The 20525-nt window shown below is 31.8% G+C and overlaps 2 protein-coding genes across 4 annotated transcripts in view; one reads left to right on the top strand and one right to left on the bottom strand.

Moving 5' to 3' along the window:
- Nucleotides 1-13174, top strand: part of LOC119840806 (glycogen-binding subunit 76A) — a 39745-nt gene extending 26571 nt beyond the window's left edge. For 2 of the 3 annotated variants that reach the window (XM_038367561.1, XM_038367558.1), the window contains exon 2: nt 10446-13171. In XM_038367561.1, the coding sequence (XP_038223489.1) occupies nt 10446-12065 (1620 nt within the window). In that variant the 3' untranslated portion in view covers nt 12066-13171. Of the gene's footprint in view, nt 1-10445 lie in introns of all 3 variants that reach the window. The other variant, XM_038367560.1, reaches the window with a different exon arrangement.
- Nucleotides 13175-14780: 1606 nt separating this feature from the next.
- LOC119840674 (heparan sulfate 2-O-sulfotransferase pipe) overlaps nt 14781-20525 on the bottom strand; it is a 53405-nt gene continuing 47660 nt past the window's right edge. The window contains exons 7-9 of the mRNA XM_038367373.1: nt 16766-16890; nt 16226-16380; nt 14781-15992 (exon numbers count right to left, since the gene is read on the bottom strand). Coding sequence (XP_038223301.1) covers nt 15766-15992; nt 16226-16380; nt 16766-16890 — 507 coding nt within the window. The 3' untranslated portion in view covers nt 14781-15765. The remainder of the gene's footprint in view (nt 15993-16225; nt 16381-16765; nt 16891-20525) is intronic.

Raw genomic sequence — 20525 nt, forward strand, 5'->3', positions numbered from 1 at the left:
TTCTTCGCGGGAAACCTGTGGTGTTGCACCAAATGTCACCTCTTAGAAAGTGCCTTTAGTTTTCTTATAAACCGGTCCTGCTTCTAATCTACATCGTTCGACAAGTCTAGCCTATATTGCACTAATTGCTTGCCTTATCACTATGATAGTATGTGATTTCTTCAATGATTTAGCTGGCAGTACACTGTAAATACCTCAGTCAGTTTATGTTAATTATTATGTATGAGCTGTTGAAAGTAACTATCGAGTTTCCTCATTGCCTTACTTTGTAGAATCTTGATTTAATATGATTCTGTTGCGTAAGATTTTTATAGTCACACACAGAACTGTAAGCACAATGAAAAATTTCAAATATTTAAATCTATTTTTGTTGTAAAAGTATTCACCGTCTGGACACAAAGTCAACAACCCGCGGAGGTATATTTAAATAACAAATGTCTCCAAATAAAACGAAAGAGTCATCGGTGTCGAATGTAATAACATTACCTATATAATATATACTAAAGAAAATTTAACATAATTTACTTCTGTTCGTGTTGACATGATTTATATTCAGAGTGCAAAACTTGATTTAGATATAGCTTGTTTTACTACTATTAGTAATAAAAATAATTTACAAGTACTCAATACTGTATAATATAAAATAAATAAAGAAATATGTAATTAATCATATATTTTTAAAGCGACAACAGAAGTCTTGTGTAGGGGTCAAATAGCGGTCGTTTTGGTCAAGCGCGTTGATTCTGCTTCAGACAATGCCAAGCAACGTCTCATCATTGTAAATCGTATTATTAAGGCCATGAAGAAGGATCCACGGAAATATAGTTATTCAATTGATACTATTTAGAATCAATTGTTTAGGCAATTTAAATCTGGGCGAAGCAGTAATATCATACTAATATTATAAAGTTTACATATACAGCAATTCAAAACTATACTAAAAATAAGATTAACCTATAAAAGCCTAGGACTACTACATATAGCCTTATCTCATTCTACATTAGGTATTTGGTTTCGTTGCTTCAAAGCCTAACCGAAAGTATTATACTATAATATAGATCTAGACTTATAAATTGACTTATTTTCTCACTTTCTTATTTAAAATAAATTGTAATCACATCTGCATGATTGCACTGCGCGTGCATGAACGATGACTTTTTGAGAATATTTAAGGGGTCAAAGTCAATGTCCTATTATCATAAATATATTTTTTGAGAGGAGTCTATCGTTTCATCTAATACTCATAGATTCGTGTAGTATGTATTTCATCTAAATATTTTTAAATATATTATTATTTAATTTTTAGTTATATGGCATTGAAATGCTTTATAAATGAGAAATTTTGAAAGAATAGAAAAAAATTTTATCACGAGGCGGGATTCGTACTTGCGTCTTTTTAATATTATTATTACTACAATTATTGCAAAAATGCACAACGTGCTGTATTAAAACCGTTTAATATAAAATTCACTCAATATACTTTAATAATTTCTATAACTTTCTTAGGCAACCTACGTTTTATCTTACAATAAACTTTATACGGTTTATCAAAATTTCATTCTTATCTTACCAAATTTCTTACAGCTATGACATGTCATATAATCCAATTTTATGATAATTAATTTATATATATATATATACATATATACTTGATTACACATTAACTTAACAACTTATATATAGCTAGTTATAAGTGTAGGTAGCGCTAGATAGCTCGTATGTGACAAGAAGGGTTTAATATTAAAGAATGTTTCCATATCCCTCCTACAAGGGAGACAATTAACTGACAAATCAAAGTTCAAACACATCATTTTCAACAAAGGAGTCAATGTGTATACATAGTATTGTTTGAACAGACTGACTTTGGCCTTTTACTCCTCATGTAACATTGAATGTTTAGTTTTGGCAGTATATCAAAGTTGTAACATTAGTTTCAGTCTATTGCGTGAAATAAGCCGTAACTATTAACGACTTTTGAAATATTTTCAGTTACAAAGGCGTTCTAAAATAGTTCACAGACGCATCTAGACATTACTAGTGGCTCATACACGGTGTAAAAATAATTGTAGCCCACGTGTTTGGCACCAACTTGCCCTTTCTTTGCTGTGCAAATCGTCGATTTGTCATCGTAACAAAACAACTTACGTAATATGCTATAGTCTAGCTTAAACAATAAATAACGAAATTTCAATTTCAACCTTCGTTACACGTACGGATTGACTTCATCATGTGTAATTCACATACAACGAAGTTTTTAAAGTAAGATAAATTTCGCTTCAAATAGATTATTAAAAAGCAATTTTATGAAGTATGAAGTTAGGAAAAGGCATTTCGAAGTCTGTATTATTGTTCCTTGTTAGATTAATTATAAGTGATTATTTTTTATGAATCACATACCTATCATCTATTTAATCTAATTTTGTTTGATTTAAAGCAGATAATTCCAAGGTAAAAAATATTGAATAACATATCATATGGCTATTCAGATGAAAACAAAACAACTTTATAAAAGTTCAATTTAAATACCTCCTTAATAACAGAATAAGGTTTGAATTGATTTGTTTGCTACTTTAAAAAATAATAAAATGAAGGTGCCTTTGAAAACGTAAATATCATATTCTTCATTGCCAGACGTAATCCAGTAAGATACATGCAAGAATCTTATATATCTCAACTGAGTCAAATTCACTTACACTATTGAAGGTGAGAGACAAGATTATGATAATCAATTTGGTATGAAATACAATTTATTGAGGAAATTATAGATATTGGAAAACATTTAATAATTCAGATCAACATATATACCTATTAAATATATGCTATTCTATAAATGAATACAATTATGATTGCATAACTCAATGCTTGATTGTGTCCATTTAGCATTCAAGGTTTATTCGAAAGTTTCTGGAAGGATAATTCCATTTGAATTGTAGCTTAATCCAGACCGATTGTATTAATTGTACATCCTTGGATTTAATTGATTAAAAGAAATAAATAATGAGTTTTATTATTTCTTTTAGAAATACATACTGATAGCCTCAACTAGATATTCATTGTAGGAATGCTACAATAGAAATAGAAATCCATTGCGATCTTTACGATTTGAGTCAATATAATTGACCTTTAGAACTGAAGATGATTTAACCCATCTTTAAGTAAGTGTTGTCTTTGCTTACTTATTTTTTAACTATGAATATCGTAATAGAATTGTATAAACGCTTAACTAATGACGTCATTAAAAGTAAACACAAACAAAACATATTTAATACGTGTTAGAAAGTAAATGATTATAAGTTATTATAATTTAGCCATCGTAATCCAAAGAAATGTTCTTATCATGGTTCAATGACCGCTTATCAAACTCTTGAATGAGCATTTCATGTCGTTTCTAATGCCCGGTTTAACAATGGATTTATATTTATCTCGTGGAAGAAATTTCGAAATTTCGGTAATGTGTTGTTATTACAACAACACATTACCCTGGTTATATAACAATTAATTAATGATAACATTAAGTTACATTTAAAATGTCAAGTATAATTACAGATAGATATTGATAGTGCTTGATTAGTCATTGGAGTATTTAAAAAATAAAACATGATACTTTGAATTATATTTTTATCAGTATTCGACAATTGCTTTTTTTATAGTCGTTATAAATAAATGTATTTTGTTGATTGTTGAACATGATGACATGTGTTGTCATGTCTGTGTCAAATTAAAAATGAAGTCTTTTTTTTTCTTTTTATTGTATTCTTGCTGTTTTTGTCTAAGTTTGTGCAATAAAGCATTATAAATAAATAAAAAAAAATCATTTGTATATAATATCGATCTTAATGTAGTATTGATACATATCGAACTATATAGTCTAAAAGGCATAAGACAATAACAACTTTTTAACAAAGTAATGAATCGCCTTCAACTTGTCGGAACAAGATTAAATTTTAAAGGGCCAACAGGGAAGGCACAATAATCAAACAATTAAAGAATCATCAAAATCTGTTCATCCAGTTGAAAGTTTTGAGGTAACAAACACAAAAAAATTACAATCATATTGTAACATAACCTTCTCGTTTATTTAAAGAAAGTTAAAAAAGTTGAGAAAATAATAGAAAAAGAAAAATTAAAAAAAAATCACGTGGTGCTATTAAAGTACAAGCAAAAATTTGTAAGGATAAGGTTAGCTGATCACTTTTTTGAGAATTTAGAATTTAGCTGTATTTTTTTAGGTTACCAGAGATCAGTGACCGATACGAACTGATGAATATTTAAATAAAGTTTTATGCCCGTTTACACATACTTTAGGCCGACACGTTTGGGCTGGCTACCACATTCGAAAGCAAATATTAAAATCCATAATTAATTTGGTACAGCGATGTCATTCAACTTTGATCTGTTGTTCATTGCAATGTAAAGATAATGAAATTCATGGAGAAATCTAAAACACAGCTGTAAAAAGGGATTTGTTTAGAATTTGCTTGCTGCTAACTTGTCTTTTATATTATTTCTGTTTCTTTTTCTTTTTCTTTAATGGCAACTCCCGATCCCACTGAGTATATAATCCTATCCTACTAACCTACTAATATTATATTGCGAAAGTTTGTAAGGATGTGTGTGTGTTTGTTACTCTTTCACGCAAAAACTACTGAACCGATTGCAATGAATTTTGGTACGTAGACAGCTGGACAGCTGGAATAATGGATGCGGACTTACGCGAGTGAAACCGCGGGGTGTAGCTAGTATATTATAAAGCGTTAAAAATAGGTTTATGGGATAATACTTGAAGCTTAAAAATCTTGTTCAAGCTCTAGTCAATAATATTATGTTGCCTATTTATTTGACACATTATGCTGTTGTTTTTTTCTTCAAAATTTTTCTTTCTTTGTATTCTTTGCACTCTCGCGATTTCAACGCATCATCATAAAAGTATTAGAAAGCCTATCCAATTAGAAAACAAAATATGGCATACATGCGCAAGTGTGTATTGGAAATATTTGTTGTAAATATGCTTTCGCTCCAACGGCTCTTCAAATAAGTATGTGTTGTATGCTAGCTGCGTATTATGTAAAGTTTACACGTGACTTTAGAAATGCAATTTTATGTAAACACGTCTTATCAAGAAAACAAGCCACACATAAACACTCTTATCGCCCTGGTATTTGTGTGCATCTTGACCCGATCAATAACTCATAAAATACTCCATATTCTACAATAATTACTTAACGATATATTCGGATATAGGTACATGAGTAATACTAGTGCGGAAATTATTTTTTATAATATACAAGTGACTTTTTATTTACTTGTCTAATCTCTCGTCTAATCGATGTAACCAACATCGATTATACGTTACGGTAATAATATTAATTTCACGAAATTCTTTTTAATTTTATGTCTTTCTGTTCAACTATGAACTATCACCAACACCTATTTTATATATTTGCTTGAAAGCAATAACTTTTAAAATAAATAATTATTGTTTCTACCATACCGCATTATCTCTTTTATTCCATTCGGATATTAAACAAGGAAATAAGTACAGATAAAGCTGTAGGTAGCTACTTCAGCCTTTCACGCAACTCACGATTTGTAAAATATATCACTATTTGAATGCCAATCTCCTGTATAGGTGCCGTGCCGTATCCACCTTTGATCCAAGGCGACAAATCCAATGCGAATTTCAGCTAAGAACAGACTGCTGGGAGCCAATATTAAAACAACCTTATTTTACTTGGAAGCAAAAGTTTTAACTCCATTTAAATTTACCGAAATAATTTTAAATTACAGCCAATCCATCCAAATCTAACAGACATTTATATAGATATAGATCGTATGAAGAAAGTCACATTGATACATATTCTTAGGTCTGCTTACTTAGTTCTATATTATGGTGTTTTCTTATAGTTGTCATATGAATCACGATTCAGTACTTTGATCAAAGTGCCGAGTTATCCCTTTGAGACATACCGACTTTCATATATTTTATTTCTATGTTCATTGCGTTCAGTTAAGCCCACTCCATTTTATATCTAAATCGATACAATTTTATCGGACATTATCGGGATCAGCCTATCAGAATTTGTAATAGCATTATTATTGGTCCTTTAAACGCTTGGACCGATGATAAAAGTTAATGGCGTCATCCCTAAATTTTGCTCGTGTAACACGCGAATATAAACGGCAATAACAATGACAAACTAAAATTAATTATTTTACGAAAATGTATTATGTTATACACAGACAAAATCATCATTATTAGCCCATACATATTCCCAGGCCTCCTATGAGGGGTTCAGATACCAATGCAACATACAAAATATATAATTGTGTTCTATACACTATAATAATTAAATATCATATATTTAGCCAGACTTAGTGGCGATACCATGTAACAGTACCTACTGTTATTAAATTCCTTGGTATACTTCGGCCGTTCAGAGAATGCGTTCCTGACACCTGTCAGTTAGTCACGACTAGTGATGGGCACAACATAACACTGAGTTCGTTACCGTTCCTCCAAAATGAACCGCCGCATTATTTTAAGACTATTTTGTTTTAAATTGGCGGAATCATTTAAAATTTATATTTTCGTTATTTAAGTGGAAACCAAAAAAAAGTAATTCATATAATAAAATTGACTCCGATTCGCTTGAGGAGGTGGTGTCTTCATCATCATCTTCGCCTACATGTATAATTATATTATTATCAATAATAATTATATTTTTATATTTCATAAAAGTTATTTTATAGTCCATTATTTTCAAATTCTTAAAAAGAAAAACAAAACGTATTATTTTATATTATACGTATAACTGTATAAGAACAGATAACGATACTTGCCTGTTATTTTTAGCACAGCACTACAAATATGAAGCGCTGACATAACCTTGTAATAGCGCAGTATAGATTTAGAAAAATATTGTTTACCAAGTTATTTGACACTCAGTTTGGCACAAAATTATAACATTCATTGACTATTGATATAATAATTTTTTTTTAATGCTCATCAATTGTTAAAACGGTAAACAACCAGCAAAAATATTTTTATTTTTACTGCAACGCCATTACAAAGTTACGTCGTCAGTTCATTCGCGATGTGTCAGGAACGCATTCTTTGAACGGCCGAACTATAGAGTAATGGGATCAAGAGGAAAAGGAACAAACCTACCTCTTTTCTCTCTCTTAAATTAGCTAGCATCCGTGGCGCGATCTCCTGATCGTGTATTGCGTTTGTTATCTAGGAGTGACATCATAAGTGCATTATTTATAAACCGAATGCGCGGGCGGTGCGTTGACAGATCTCAATTAGGGCTGTCATTGTAAAATCGAGAGAGTTCCTCTGTCTTTACAAATTCCTGTATAAAAGAATATTTAAGTCATTTATATGTTGAGTTAGTGAAAATTAATGTTATCATTAGTAATTCGTTTTTATTTTGTATGTTTTATAAAAGTTATTGAACACGAATCAAAATTGCTATATAAAAGCCTACTTCTATAACTTCCGCTTGTAGGTATTCAGCTTGTAGGATAGTATAAGGGCTCGCTTCGCATGTTCATATGTATGTATTAGATCTATATAAACTACATAGATGTGTAAAATTTAAGTTCAAAATAAAGGTTAAAAGGGACAACCCTGCCTTCTATTGAATAATAGCGTTTATTGCATTCAAAACAATTTATCTCTACCCTTCATCCATCAAATTACCTCACTTTTTAAAACGACGAAGTGACTTTAAGGACAGTCATTTAATTCTAGTTGCATTTTTGCCTCCTAAATATTATAGTCCATTTTATCATGAAGCCAAGGAAAACATGCATTGTGATAGGTCAGTTCATACACAATCAGTACTGACTGAGTTTAGTTAGGAGGTTATTATATTATTGCTTGTTACTATAATGCTAATAGATTATATCGTATATTAATGTATACACAATCGATTTATTAAATATTGAATAATTTTTATTTTTTATTTCGGCTATAAATATGATGTTAAGTTGTTTATTTAATTTGTCGTCTACCCACAGCTATTGACGTGCACAAAATATTACGTATTTTGGCACCAAATACTTTGCACGTGACTGGAGTTACTTCGTTTTATGCTTTTTCTATTTATGTTTATATTATTCATTCATGTGATTATATCTGTATGATATGTATATACGTTGTCAGTTATATCGTGGAATGTAGTTTAATTTGTTATTATTTATATTGGTTTAGCTGTTAGGTAGAAGTGTAAGTCAGAAGTTTGTTTTAAAACTATTTCAGTTTAATACTGAAATAAATTGTAAAATCAAATAAATGTGTCTTCATTATTATATCAGTGACTAACGACTAAAATATTCATTCATCGTTTTATTATAATAGCTCATGTTAAGACAACTTTTACTTCAGACTGACTCGATTAATTTAAATACGCATATTAACACTCATTGCAACATACCTTAACCCTTTAATAGAGTTTAAGGTTACATTATACATAAAAATAAATCATTACTTAATTAGTAAAGCACACTTGCTATTGACCATTAGATATCTCTCGAGTTGCCTTGGCAACGTCATATAAAAACTTGCTATCAGTGACTGGAGCGTATATTGTTAAATAAAACTATAAATAATTATATTCATAGGTTTTAATATATAAACTATAAAGTAGAAATTGATGCTATTCAATGATTGTAAAATTTTTGGCATGGACATTTCATTAAGAGAAAACATCACATTTTATTTCTACATTACTAAATTAAACTTTTGCACTGCATAATACGTAGTATAGTGCATAGTGCATAGTACGATACCTTAGTAATTTTCAATTGAATCAGTTTCTTACAAAATAATTTATCTACTACGGCCCGGTTAAGCTCTTAGTTCTTAGTTTTTTAAAGATTTTATTATATATTGGTGCAGTTATTGTATCTTAAAATTATATAAACTTTCATAAGTTTTATATAAATATATATTTGGAGCACGTTATTTTTTTGATAACGGGGAATCCGGGTCAAAAATTTAGTGTAACACCTAATCAAATTTACTTAGACATTTAAATTAAACTTTTTTTGAAACCATTTTGAAATAATTATCTTGATTAATTTTATTATTACGACAGCTTGTAGTATTCTCTTAAATATTGTATATGACCTGTTATTTGACGTCATTGATATAATTATGATTAACCTATGACGGTATAATGCTACTGCTAATAACGTTAAAGCTACTTATTACAACAATTTTAAACGAGACAAGGTTTCAGAAAAAAATTATACTAATTGAACATTTTACATGGTTAGTTATAATTAGGATTACGGTATAAATTATGCGATTTGTTATCCGTGGACTATATGGTGGATTATATCAGGCAGGTTGCTTCTTCTTATTAGGAACTGTTACCCAGTTTAGTATGTAAATTATTCTGTTTCAATGTAATGAGCCGTTCACTTGACCTGTAAAGTATTTTTATATGTGTTGTGTTAAAAAAACCCACTACCGACCGGGTAAGAATGCATACCTTAAAAAATGTATTGCAGGTCGTGTTTTACATAATATCTCTGTATTACTTATATAAACGCTCTTACAGTTAAAGGCCTCACATAACTTATAATGTGTACATTAATGTTTATTGTTATATACGTTTTTGTAACCTTTTTTTTTTTTTTTTTTTTTTTTATAGTGGGGAAATCTTGCATAGATACCCACGGCCCCCGGGGATGGAGCCGTGGGTTATGTCGGATTCTTACCGACCAAAACCCCACTGTGTTCCGTCTAGCCACTTGAGTGAAGGGGCCACGGGAGCTGATTAAAATACGTCCGCGACCCCCTCGGCACGTTTTTGTAACCTACGTATAAACACTTAACAACAAACAACAACTTAGAAATCACAAATGAATATTTAAGCTTCAAAATTACGTATAGCTGATAAGACGCATAATTTTATAACATGCATTTATGTTTTTATCATAGTCACTTTCGATCTGCGAGGTGCGTGCTGATCATACCGCCATATTAATTTATCTTATCGAGGTCGTTCACTCTTGACATTCAACTTGTATGTCATGATAGTCACGATCGAATAGTCACACCATTGTAAAATGTGCAACTGTGCGATGCAGTCTGCAACCTACTGCAATTTGAAAATGAACGCTGTTGTATGTCTGACGCATATTTATGTTATACAATTATACATATTAAATTTTTAAAAAAGAAAGAAGAAAGAAAAGAAGAAAGAGAAATTATCACCTATCAACGACTTTACCAAAAATAACTATGAAACATTAAATTGTTTTTTAAACATTTGAAAAATATAGTTGATATGTAGTTTAATTAGCAGACTGATAAAATCTATGATTAAAAAAGCATGTAGATAGGTTATCTTGTTTAATCAAATTCCTTGGTTTGTCATTTCAAGAATGTATCGTATTTTGTTCTCATTAAGGTTTTTTTTTTATTTCAGACGCAGATGAGTGGTGATCGCGCCGGTTCCCAGTGCGGCCTGACATCGCTACTGCCCATGTCTTGTCGCGGACGCGCTGCGGCGTTTGCACGCGACCTACACTCAAGACTTCGCAACCTTGGCGCCGCGCAAGATGGAGAATGTGAGAACACCTGGCTCACGCATGACAACGGCACACACCGACCATCCACATCTACACAACGTGATCTCGATACTTTCTACGATTTTGAGTTGGAGTGCGAGAGCCCCTCAAGCCCCGTAGATGATGATGAAGCCCCTTTCCCTCAACGACTTTCAGAAGACACCGAACCGCCTTATTACGACGTCAACAGTGACGAACTCAAGGAACAAACTAAATTAATGTTAAAGCAACCCGATAATGGTAAAAATGGATTTAAATTCTCAACAGCTTTTTACACAGAATCGCCTATTAAAATGCAGCCAACGCCTAAAGAAAACGGGCATGCAGATAAACCCTTATACTCTCCAATAACGTTTGAAGGTTGTGCACGACATAATAGTTACGATGAAATAGATTGCTCCATATCACCTATAACCCTCGGGGAAAATGGCAGGATACACTTACCTAATCACATAAGTTCTACCGTTGATAGCGATTCTGAATTCGAATCTGCTAAAAGTGAACCTTCTGATGCAGTTGAAGATGATTTTCAAAATGAAAAATGTTTAGAAAACGACATTCATGCTGATGTAGAAAACTTATCACTCATTGATGTAGAGCTACCAGATGAAGAAACTACAATTGAAACAAAAGAGATATTGGAACCTGAAAGTAAAGTAAACGATGGAATTATTCAGGACGAAGCAGACATATCCGAATTATGTGTTAATGAAAAAGAGCCTTCGCCTGCTGAAACTGAGCAATCGCTTGTAAATAATGAGTCTCAAGTCGATGAAGAAGCTGAAGATGACAGACCACAGCGAGTACGTCGCTGTTCATCATTAAAAACTGGGAAAACTCCTCCTGGAACACCGGGACGTAAAAAAATTGTTCGATTTGCTGATGTGCTGGGTTTAGACTTGGCAGATGTAAAGACATTTATGGATGAGATTCCTGTAATTCCGAAATCTGCTTACGATGATCTCGCTGGATGTGATGTACAAAATTCACCGCCAGTGCGACCAACTCCAAGACTTGGTGCTCTAACGTTGGTACCCCTGTTTCAAGTGCCTCACGACGTAACTGATAAACTCGAAAGACAAAATGTATGCTTAGAAAGTGCAAGAGTATCTGATGGTGTTCATGTTACAGTATGTGGCTCAGTTCGGGTACGAAACTTAGACTTTCATAAAACTGTCCACATTCGTTATACAATGAATCGATGGAGAACTTACACGGACCTCCAAGCGACGTATGTTCAGGGTTCATGTGATGGCTACTCTGACCGCTTCCAGTTTGTTTTATACGCACCATGTATAGCTTCAGGACAGAGGTTGGAAATTGCAGTGAGATTTCAGTGTAAGGGACAGCAGTTTTGGGATAATAATAGCGGAGCAAACTACTGTTTTGATTGCTTAGCTTTGGGGGCAACACTAAATCCACCTTCGCCCCCGGGCGCTCTTCACCCTACTCTGGACTGGCATCCCTCCTTCTACTGATGCGATTTAGCTAGCTTGAAGCGTATGAAAATGAATACGTCGATGGAGTTACAGAGAACATTGGTGGAGTGTCCGGCAGGTCCTGGTTCGACTGTGTGTATGCAAGGCGGCTCGCAGGACGCCTGTTGCTAGTCACATTCCTGTGCCTGCTTTCATTGCTGTCGGTTCCTACACGAGAGAACTTGGCGTACTAAATTATTGAGGCTTCAGATGTAAAGCAATGTTGTGATATACTTTAGATTAGGTGTAGATACTATGTAACGAGTGAACGACTCGTGAAGAGTGCCATTTGCAATAATTATCACTTATTTTGATGATTTCTCATTATTCGTTGATAGATGTACGTCCGCAGGACAATAAAACTCAATTATAAGCGTGAAGTCAGTTATGGGAGAGTAAGGATGACGCATGCGAGCTGCCCTCATGGTTCCTTTTAATGTTTGTATATAGGTTGAGAGGTGATTTTGAAAGATTGAAATATTTTATTAGAGTTTTAAGGAAACTGTTAGCCTTATAATAAGCAGTATGTTGAAACATCACTTAGATAGACTGTCATAAATAAAAAGTAGGTATTAAAATATTAATCTAAATAAGAGATGGCAACGTGTCATCTATATAATATATTGTTATTTTAATAAATGTTGATTTGAGATGTAACTCGTAAATACAATGTATAAATAATGTTAATTAATCTCTGTAAAAATGATATATCAACTCTGTTTCAATTTTGTATGATTTTAACTGATATACTGTTTTCTATTTTTATAATAAACAATAAAACATCAATCCATGACAAATATACCTAATTATATAACTTGAAAAATATTTTGTTTACTGATATTTTGAGATTCTATTTTATAAAGAGACTATTAGGGATTATGAAATTAAATTATTATTATTATATTTAAGAAATCAGCAATATTTATTAGGAATCATTTTCATATTTGTACCTGAATTCTGTAATGCGGCCATTTTAATTTTTATATTTACATTTAAAAATTAATATGCCTTTGTACTGATTTATAATTGATTATTGTATTTTAAATTAATTAATTGACAGTTGTTTTATTGATAAACAATTCTAATAAACGAATGTGCATAATATTTAACCTTGCTGTTTTATTTCCCCACCTATCATTTTAATGGATGCTATAGATTATTTAAAAGATAACTATCAAATATAAAATAATACGCTAAACAAGTATACCGAAAAATAATTATAATTATTAAAAAAACAATTAAACTGCCAAATTTTTGTGTTTTGCGATGAATGTAATGTTGTTTTTACGACCATTTATTTGAAATGCATATTAATTTATTAGGACTAATAGGAGATCGTATGTTTATTTTGAATACTAATTGGTCCACTATAAGAAGTAAATCGCTTGATAGTTAAATATTATATTGATAACTCTTTTAGGGCTACACTTAATATGCATGATACTGCTTCCAAATGTTATTAGGGACCATATTTTAATTTAAACAAACGAATTTTAAGATTTTTTAACCCCTAGCTGATTATCTCGGCCCGTTTTTTTCCTTTTCCTCACCTTTTCCAGTCCATGCCTTCTTCCAGTCGTTTATACTTTTCAATTCCCCTTTAAAAGCGTATTCGCAGTAGCACAACCTCTGTAAATATTCATGGGCGGTAGTGATCGCTTATCATCAGGCGAACCACCAGCCATATAAAATGTAAACGAATGCTTTTATAATTTAACCTTTAAATGGTCCCATTAGGTACAGGAATACAGGTATAACTAATAAGAAATATGATCTATTATGATTTTGTAAACAAAAAGAGAAATCAAACAATAGATATGCTACCATCCCTTTTGATAATTAAAATAAATAAATAATAATTTCAACACGTAGAGCCATCTGGCGATAAAAAGTGAAGATATATCAACAAATTGATTAATGATGTATGAATGATTTTATCGTGTCATATCATTTTTATGTAATGTGGTGTACCAAGGGTACAAACTACAGTTTGGATGAATGTTCAAATGTTCTATTATTGTGAATAAGTGAAGCGCAATAAATTTTATTTAAAACAATTTGACAAAGAAAAATTATAGACCCACAAAACAAAATACCATTGTTTCACTTGTATGTCTCCGAACTAAGTAACGGTTGTAATCAAAGACTTTTTTATATTTTCGCTTTGTTGTAATTTAGCATGAAAATAGTAGGTAGTATTATAGCAGACTCCTGTCTAAATATTAGAAGCAAAATGTAATATATGATTATTTGACATAAGCAAATGTATTATATATAGAATATAATATTATACTTTGAATATATACATTTCATTTAATTTTAATAAAATAATTGACATTTATATGCCTATAAAATACAGTTATAGTTCCGTTGTCACAATTTTTCAAAATTGCATTTGCCAAAGAAGCTGCTGGGATATCTTTTTAACACTAGGGACTAATGTTCCTCATGAACATTTCCATTGATTTTAACCTTAGATCACCAACTTTGGAGTACAAAGTGCTAACAAAGGATCGACGGGGGATAAAGTAAAGGCCTGAGAAAAGTGTAGAAAGGAATACAGGCCTACAGCTACTATTGATTCATGAACTCATTTCATTTCTATCTCACTTAAGGATTTTCTCCACCGACGAGTAGGTGATCTTGAAACTTCCGAAACTTTTGAAGCTACAATCTACAAAAAAAGCTAGAGAAAAATAAGGAAATAAAATAACATTACTTGTAAATCCTTTATTATTTACGTAAAGCTTATTTTACAATTTAACAGACTAAACATATCACAATTATTGGACGATAAATATTGGACAGTGACAGAAAAGAAATTTTTGATTTCAAGAACTCAGTCAATATGTTAATTTCAAATAATTAAATAATTACGTTAATTTTAAAATAATCGTCTTTAGCAAAAGTTATTTATGTTTAGTGTTTTTTAATTAAACTATCAAGTTTTTCGATTAGATGATGACAACACATTATTAAATATCACAACTTATAATTAATATTTACAATCATTTTTAATCATAATTTAGATTCTCTTAACCACGTTTTACTAAAATTACATTGCGAAGTGCCAAACATAGCTTTATAAAAGCATAATTATTCTCTCGATATGAATACTGTATAGTATTTTACAACACTGATGTTACAGAGGACAGAAAACATATTACAAAACAAAAAAGAGTTACAATGTTAGAAGTCGTAGTACCGTTACGCTTTTTTTTTATTAAATTTATACCAACAGAATACTAATTAACTCTTGAATATTTAACAAAACATGGATGCATAATTAAAACACAAATTTCTACACAGATTTAGACGATGGGAATTTGGCATTTGGCTTATATTTATATTAACCATTTTCGGGAATCAAAATTGCCATTTAATATTAAAAAAAAATACGTAACTGTCTGGAAAAGGCACATAACATTATTAAGTCTTTAATTGAAATTCAAAATTCGATTTTCAAATTTAAATAAAGGTGCAAAATCATACCAATAAGAAGGTAATAGGTGTTGAAAAAGTCAATAATTCAACAATTTTAAACTTACTCATGCAAAATTGTATATTTTTGAACTTTAAATTATATTAAAAATTATAATGAAACCTGGATAATGGATATACATACCTAATGCTGTATCTAATAAAATCTAAACAAATTCGTGACTGGGTAAGTAAGTAGAGCACAGATATAACAATATATTTATAATCTGTCGTAAATGTGTCTTCTTCCGAAACTAGACGTAGGAGCCGAAGGTAGGGAAATGGTGGGATCTCTTAGAGCTTTGAGTTGCATGTGAAGCCTTTGTTTGCAGAATTCGTAAAATTCAATCTCTCGCGTGAAATTAGCTCGAACGATATTTTTCACTTCCTCGGAGACTGGTGGCTTAAACGCGTTACGGTTTATTTGATTGAACGTATTCAGTTCCTCTGCAAGAAAAATATGGTAACATTTTATATGATGATAAATAAAAAGTGAAGTCCGTGTCCGCTAGTGGGGTATGGGGCAGATGATAAACATAAATCATATACAATAATTAATACTTATTCAGTCCTCAGAACAAAGCTCGGTTACAAAATCTTCAAAATACAGACAAGACAGAGGATAACAGGTAAAATTTAACGTTATCTATGTTTGGATTAGTAATATAATATCTTTATACCCCAATACATCCGCAATGCCCCTCTAAAGAATTTCGGCACGTATCGCTCGAAGGCTAGCAGCGTCGAGTTCATGTCTTCGAGCACACCCACCACGGCGTACTGCTGCTCCACCACGCGCTTCGCCCTTTGCAGCGCCTCTATTGTATTGAATGGTCTGGAACGGTGAAGAGTAATTTTAATCTTTTTTTATACATACACACCCCCACAGTGGATTATGGCCTGAACCTTCATAGGAGGCCTGTGTCCCAGCAGTGGGAACATATATGGGCTGATGATAATGATGATCCCACAGTAAACCGGCGTGAAATAATAGCATGCTTCTGTGTTTCGTACAATTTGTTGGGGAGTCGGAGACCCGTTTCCTTTTCCTAACCCATCCCCTTTTTCTTACCCCTTTCATGGGTGGTGGTGATCGCTTACCATCAGGCGAACCACCAGCTCAGTTTCCTGCTAGTACATAAAATAAAGAATTAAGTATTACATTAACATATTTTTGGCATAACGGGGTAACTGTGTACGCTTAAATTAAAACTACTCACGTGCATTGTGGATCATGTCCGCAGAAGAACAGGGTCTGTCGTCGATGGTCCCCGATACCCTCGTGGCTTTCACCTTCTATGTAGCGACATTCACGGTCACCGCTCAGCACACACGTTTCGAAGTCCTGCAAGTAAATCAAATCAAAATAAAAAGGAAAATATCTGCTATAAAGGCCTGTTCTGGAGCGATATTGATAATGATTATAATTATATTAAATATAATAATTGTTGATAAGGGCGGAATGAATTTATTGTATGGTTGCAATTTAACAGACCAATGAATCTTTTATTTCATCTTTTTATAATAGGGGAACTGCTTTTTTATTGTATTACTATGTAATAATCTCGCCAACTATTTATTTAAACAAAATTACTTAGAAACCGCTATTTCATTGAAAATACCTATGCAATGACATTCATTTAACTACATATTTTATATTTTATTCCTTGTTGATGCATGTATAGATGGTTACCACTTTTTTATGCATAGCATTTGCTCTAAAAATAATTATAATCATTATTTAATGTACAGAAATAACCTGGATATGTAAATTTAATTTTAAGCAGACAACTAAAACATTCTGATCTCGTATGCAAGTATACCACACTCGAGTGGGTGATGGGTATAGTTACGTTAATATAATATAGAGACGTTTGTTTTCTATTTTCTGAATAATAATGCATGTAGGACACAAGTATATGCGTAATAACACGATACAATTAGACCAAAATATAATACATTGCGTTACACTGACAAAAAAGATCCACACGTGATACGGATCAATATTTCGTTCCGCCAATGTAATTAAAACATCACTTTTTATACAGCAAAACTAATTTATTTTTTGCCGCCACGCTGAAACGTCCTGTCGTAACTTCAACTAAGTACGTGTATGTATCTTATTTAACAATAGCCGAATTGTATCGAGATGAGATAGACGTTGATACTTGCAATGACTCGCTAGTACTCACATGGTACCTACTTCCTAACTATTCAGCGCGTAATGTCGAAACAAGTTTTAGTTTATTTTAAAAGTTATATAGAAAAGATCAAAAATATAAGAGTTTATTCTTTAAATTATAAGCTTTTATGATACTGCAATAGCTGAAGCTAAAGAAAATAATTATTTAACATGAATGTTAAATAATTATTTTTTTAACTGGATAACGCATTAATTCCTCCGCGAAAATTCTCATATTATAACATTTAGCTTAAATATGATGACATTGATAACAGCAACCCATTAGGTTGAGACCGCTGACAAAAAAAAAACAACCCTTTAGTTTAGAAATTTTGAAAGAAAAAATTTGATCACGAGGCAGGATTCGAACCTGCGTATCTTGCCTAACCGTAGCAAACCCTTTAGTTTGTTTTTTTTTAGAATTAAAAATAAAATTGAATATTATACAAAAAAGTTGCCAGTTACTCTTCCAAGACAATTTAAATAGAAATATTATCGATTAAAGCGATTGAATATTCGCTCACACATAAACTTATAGGAATATAACAGCGACTAGTGACAACCTACAATTAATCTAATGAATTTTTATCATAATCATTTAATAATAAAAGTAGTTAATTAAAAGTGTGCTTAAATTTCATTTTGTTGAACATTAATTATACACACTACTTATATGTGTATCATTGATGCTAGAGCACAGTTAAACAGTTAAACTCTACGTCAATCACATCACTATCGTTCCCATTAATTATTCTCAGTACTGCTATACAATTAGCACGCTTCGACCCCAACGCGAGTAAAGGATAAGTAATTGAATCGATCAAGATTAGATATTTTTACATTTAAACACGTTTTAATCAGTTAACTTTTTAATTAGTTAGAAGTATACTGTAAAACAACATAATATTATTATACAGATAGTTCTCTGTTAAATAACAACTTTATAATATTATTTGAAATTGACTCAGTGCTATTGTGAGTGGCTGTTATGAGCGCCAAATGTTTCTGTGCAGTCCCAATATGTATCGAATCCCATGCAATATTTAGGCAACCATCACTTATGACTAGTTAGATTACATGGAGCCCATTTTATCAATTTGTACTTAACTTCATAAAAAAAAAGAAAGTAGAAGGCGAAGCGTTAAATTGTCTATTTTCTTTATTTATTGTAAATTTCCAGAACTTTTGCAAGTAAAACAACATAAAAGGATCACTTTATGCTGTCAAGAAAGCCCTTCACCAAATGACCGAAGTCGAGTACGCAACTTTCAAAAGCAAAATGTCCCATCACAAACATGAAGTTCCAATGTCTTGACATATAAAAAGCATGTCTACTGACAGCGAAAACGAGATCACACAATACAATAATGGTCTATCTGGGTCTTTGCACCTGTCGCTTTGTCGTGGTTACCGAATCGGAGTCATTTCTCGTTTCTTCGAACTACTTAGTTCATTACTATCGTGACTGTGTAGGTTTCTTTGGAAGACTAATCTTGTATTAGTTCGCGATTGTGTGATATAGTACTCAGTAATTGCTAGAGTGTGTAAACATCTTCTAATCAAAACGGTGAATTGAGGAAAAAATTTAATGAAGAATTTTTTACTAATGATGTAGATGCCCTAGGACATGCATGACATGCTATAGGACTAATTGCGTACCAAAATTACAAATAGTTTCATGCTAGCACGCAACTTCGGACTTCCTTCTCCTAATTACAAGTTATGATTTTGAATTGTTCATTAATTTATTTACCCCTTGTAAGATATCTCATTTATACCTATTACTTTGTAATATCACAATGAAAATAAATATGATTATCATGTGTAGGCATCACTGATCCAAAGTTAATGATAGATGAGATGTAATTTACAAATTTGTTTTACAATAGACTTTGATATGATATGTGATTCACAATTCATTTAGTAAAAGATCGTTACGAGCTGTCAATTTTTTAGATTGACAGCTGTTTCGTATCATTAATCTTAACTATCTCCCAATGACACGTAAACGATAATATCACACCTTGTGTGTAAATAGACATGCAATTTCACGATCAATAAAACCCCAGTACTAATCATGAATCAAAACACGCCACTTTATTTTTTTTGCTTTTATGTTTTACCACAAAAAATCAAGTCATCAATTGGACTCTTTGATTTAATTGAGTAAAAAAACACCGTTGAATTTTTTCGTATAAAAATGTACCTACGAATATTTTTTGCCATTATGGAGTTAGGTTTTTAATATAATTGAAGAATAATAATTAACCTAGTATATGCTCTGATTACATCACGAGCTTTATAATCCCAGAAGTTTTTAAATCAGGGCGAATCAAGAATAGATGCAAGAAACCATAGTAATTTACAGATCTCCGGGTTTATACACGCGCCTCTATCCGCGTCACAATGTAGATAGGCTCTAAAATCTCAGTTACACGGAGTGCGTGTCCGATTGCTAACTCATTGATCTTCAAATCGACACGGGCTGAACAACCGCATCTAATGGACAACACCGAATGAAGATCGCAGCGTGAGAGTAATGATCCCTTTGCGAAATACACACAACAAATAACACATCTATAACACCGCATCATTTGAAACGTTTCCTTTCTTATATATGCGAGTTAAAGCTGATATTCGCTTGATGCCACTGAGATGATGGATTAGATACCGCAATGGTAATAAAATGTTTTTACTGTGAAGCTTCTGGCATAATGTATCCATCTTCGATAATTTTATACGCAGTTCAAAACAGTTTAGTCCTAAGACGATGGTATGTGTTTAAAAACTCCGTTATA

The sequence above is a fragment of the Zerene cesonia genome, chromosome 7 (genome assembly GCF_012273895.1).
Source record: "Zerene cesonia ecotype Mississippi chromosome 7, Zerene_cesonia_1.1, whole genome shotgun sequence".
Classification (NCBI taxonomy): Eukaryota; Metazoa; Arthropoda; class Insecta; order Lepidoptera; family Pieridae; genus Zerene; species Zerene cesonia.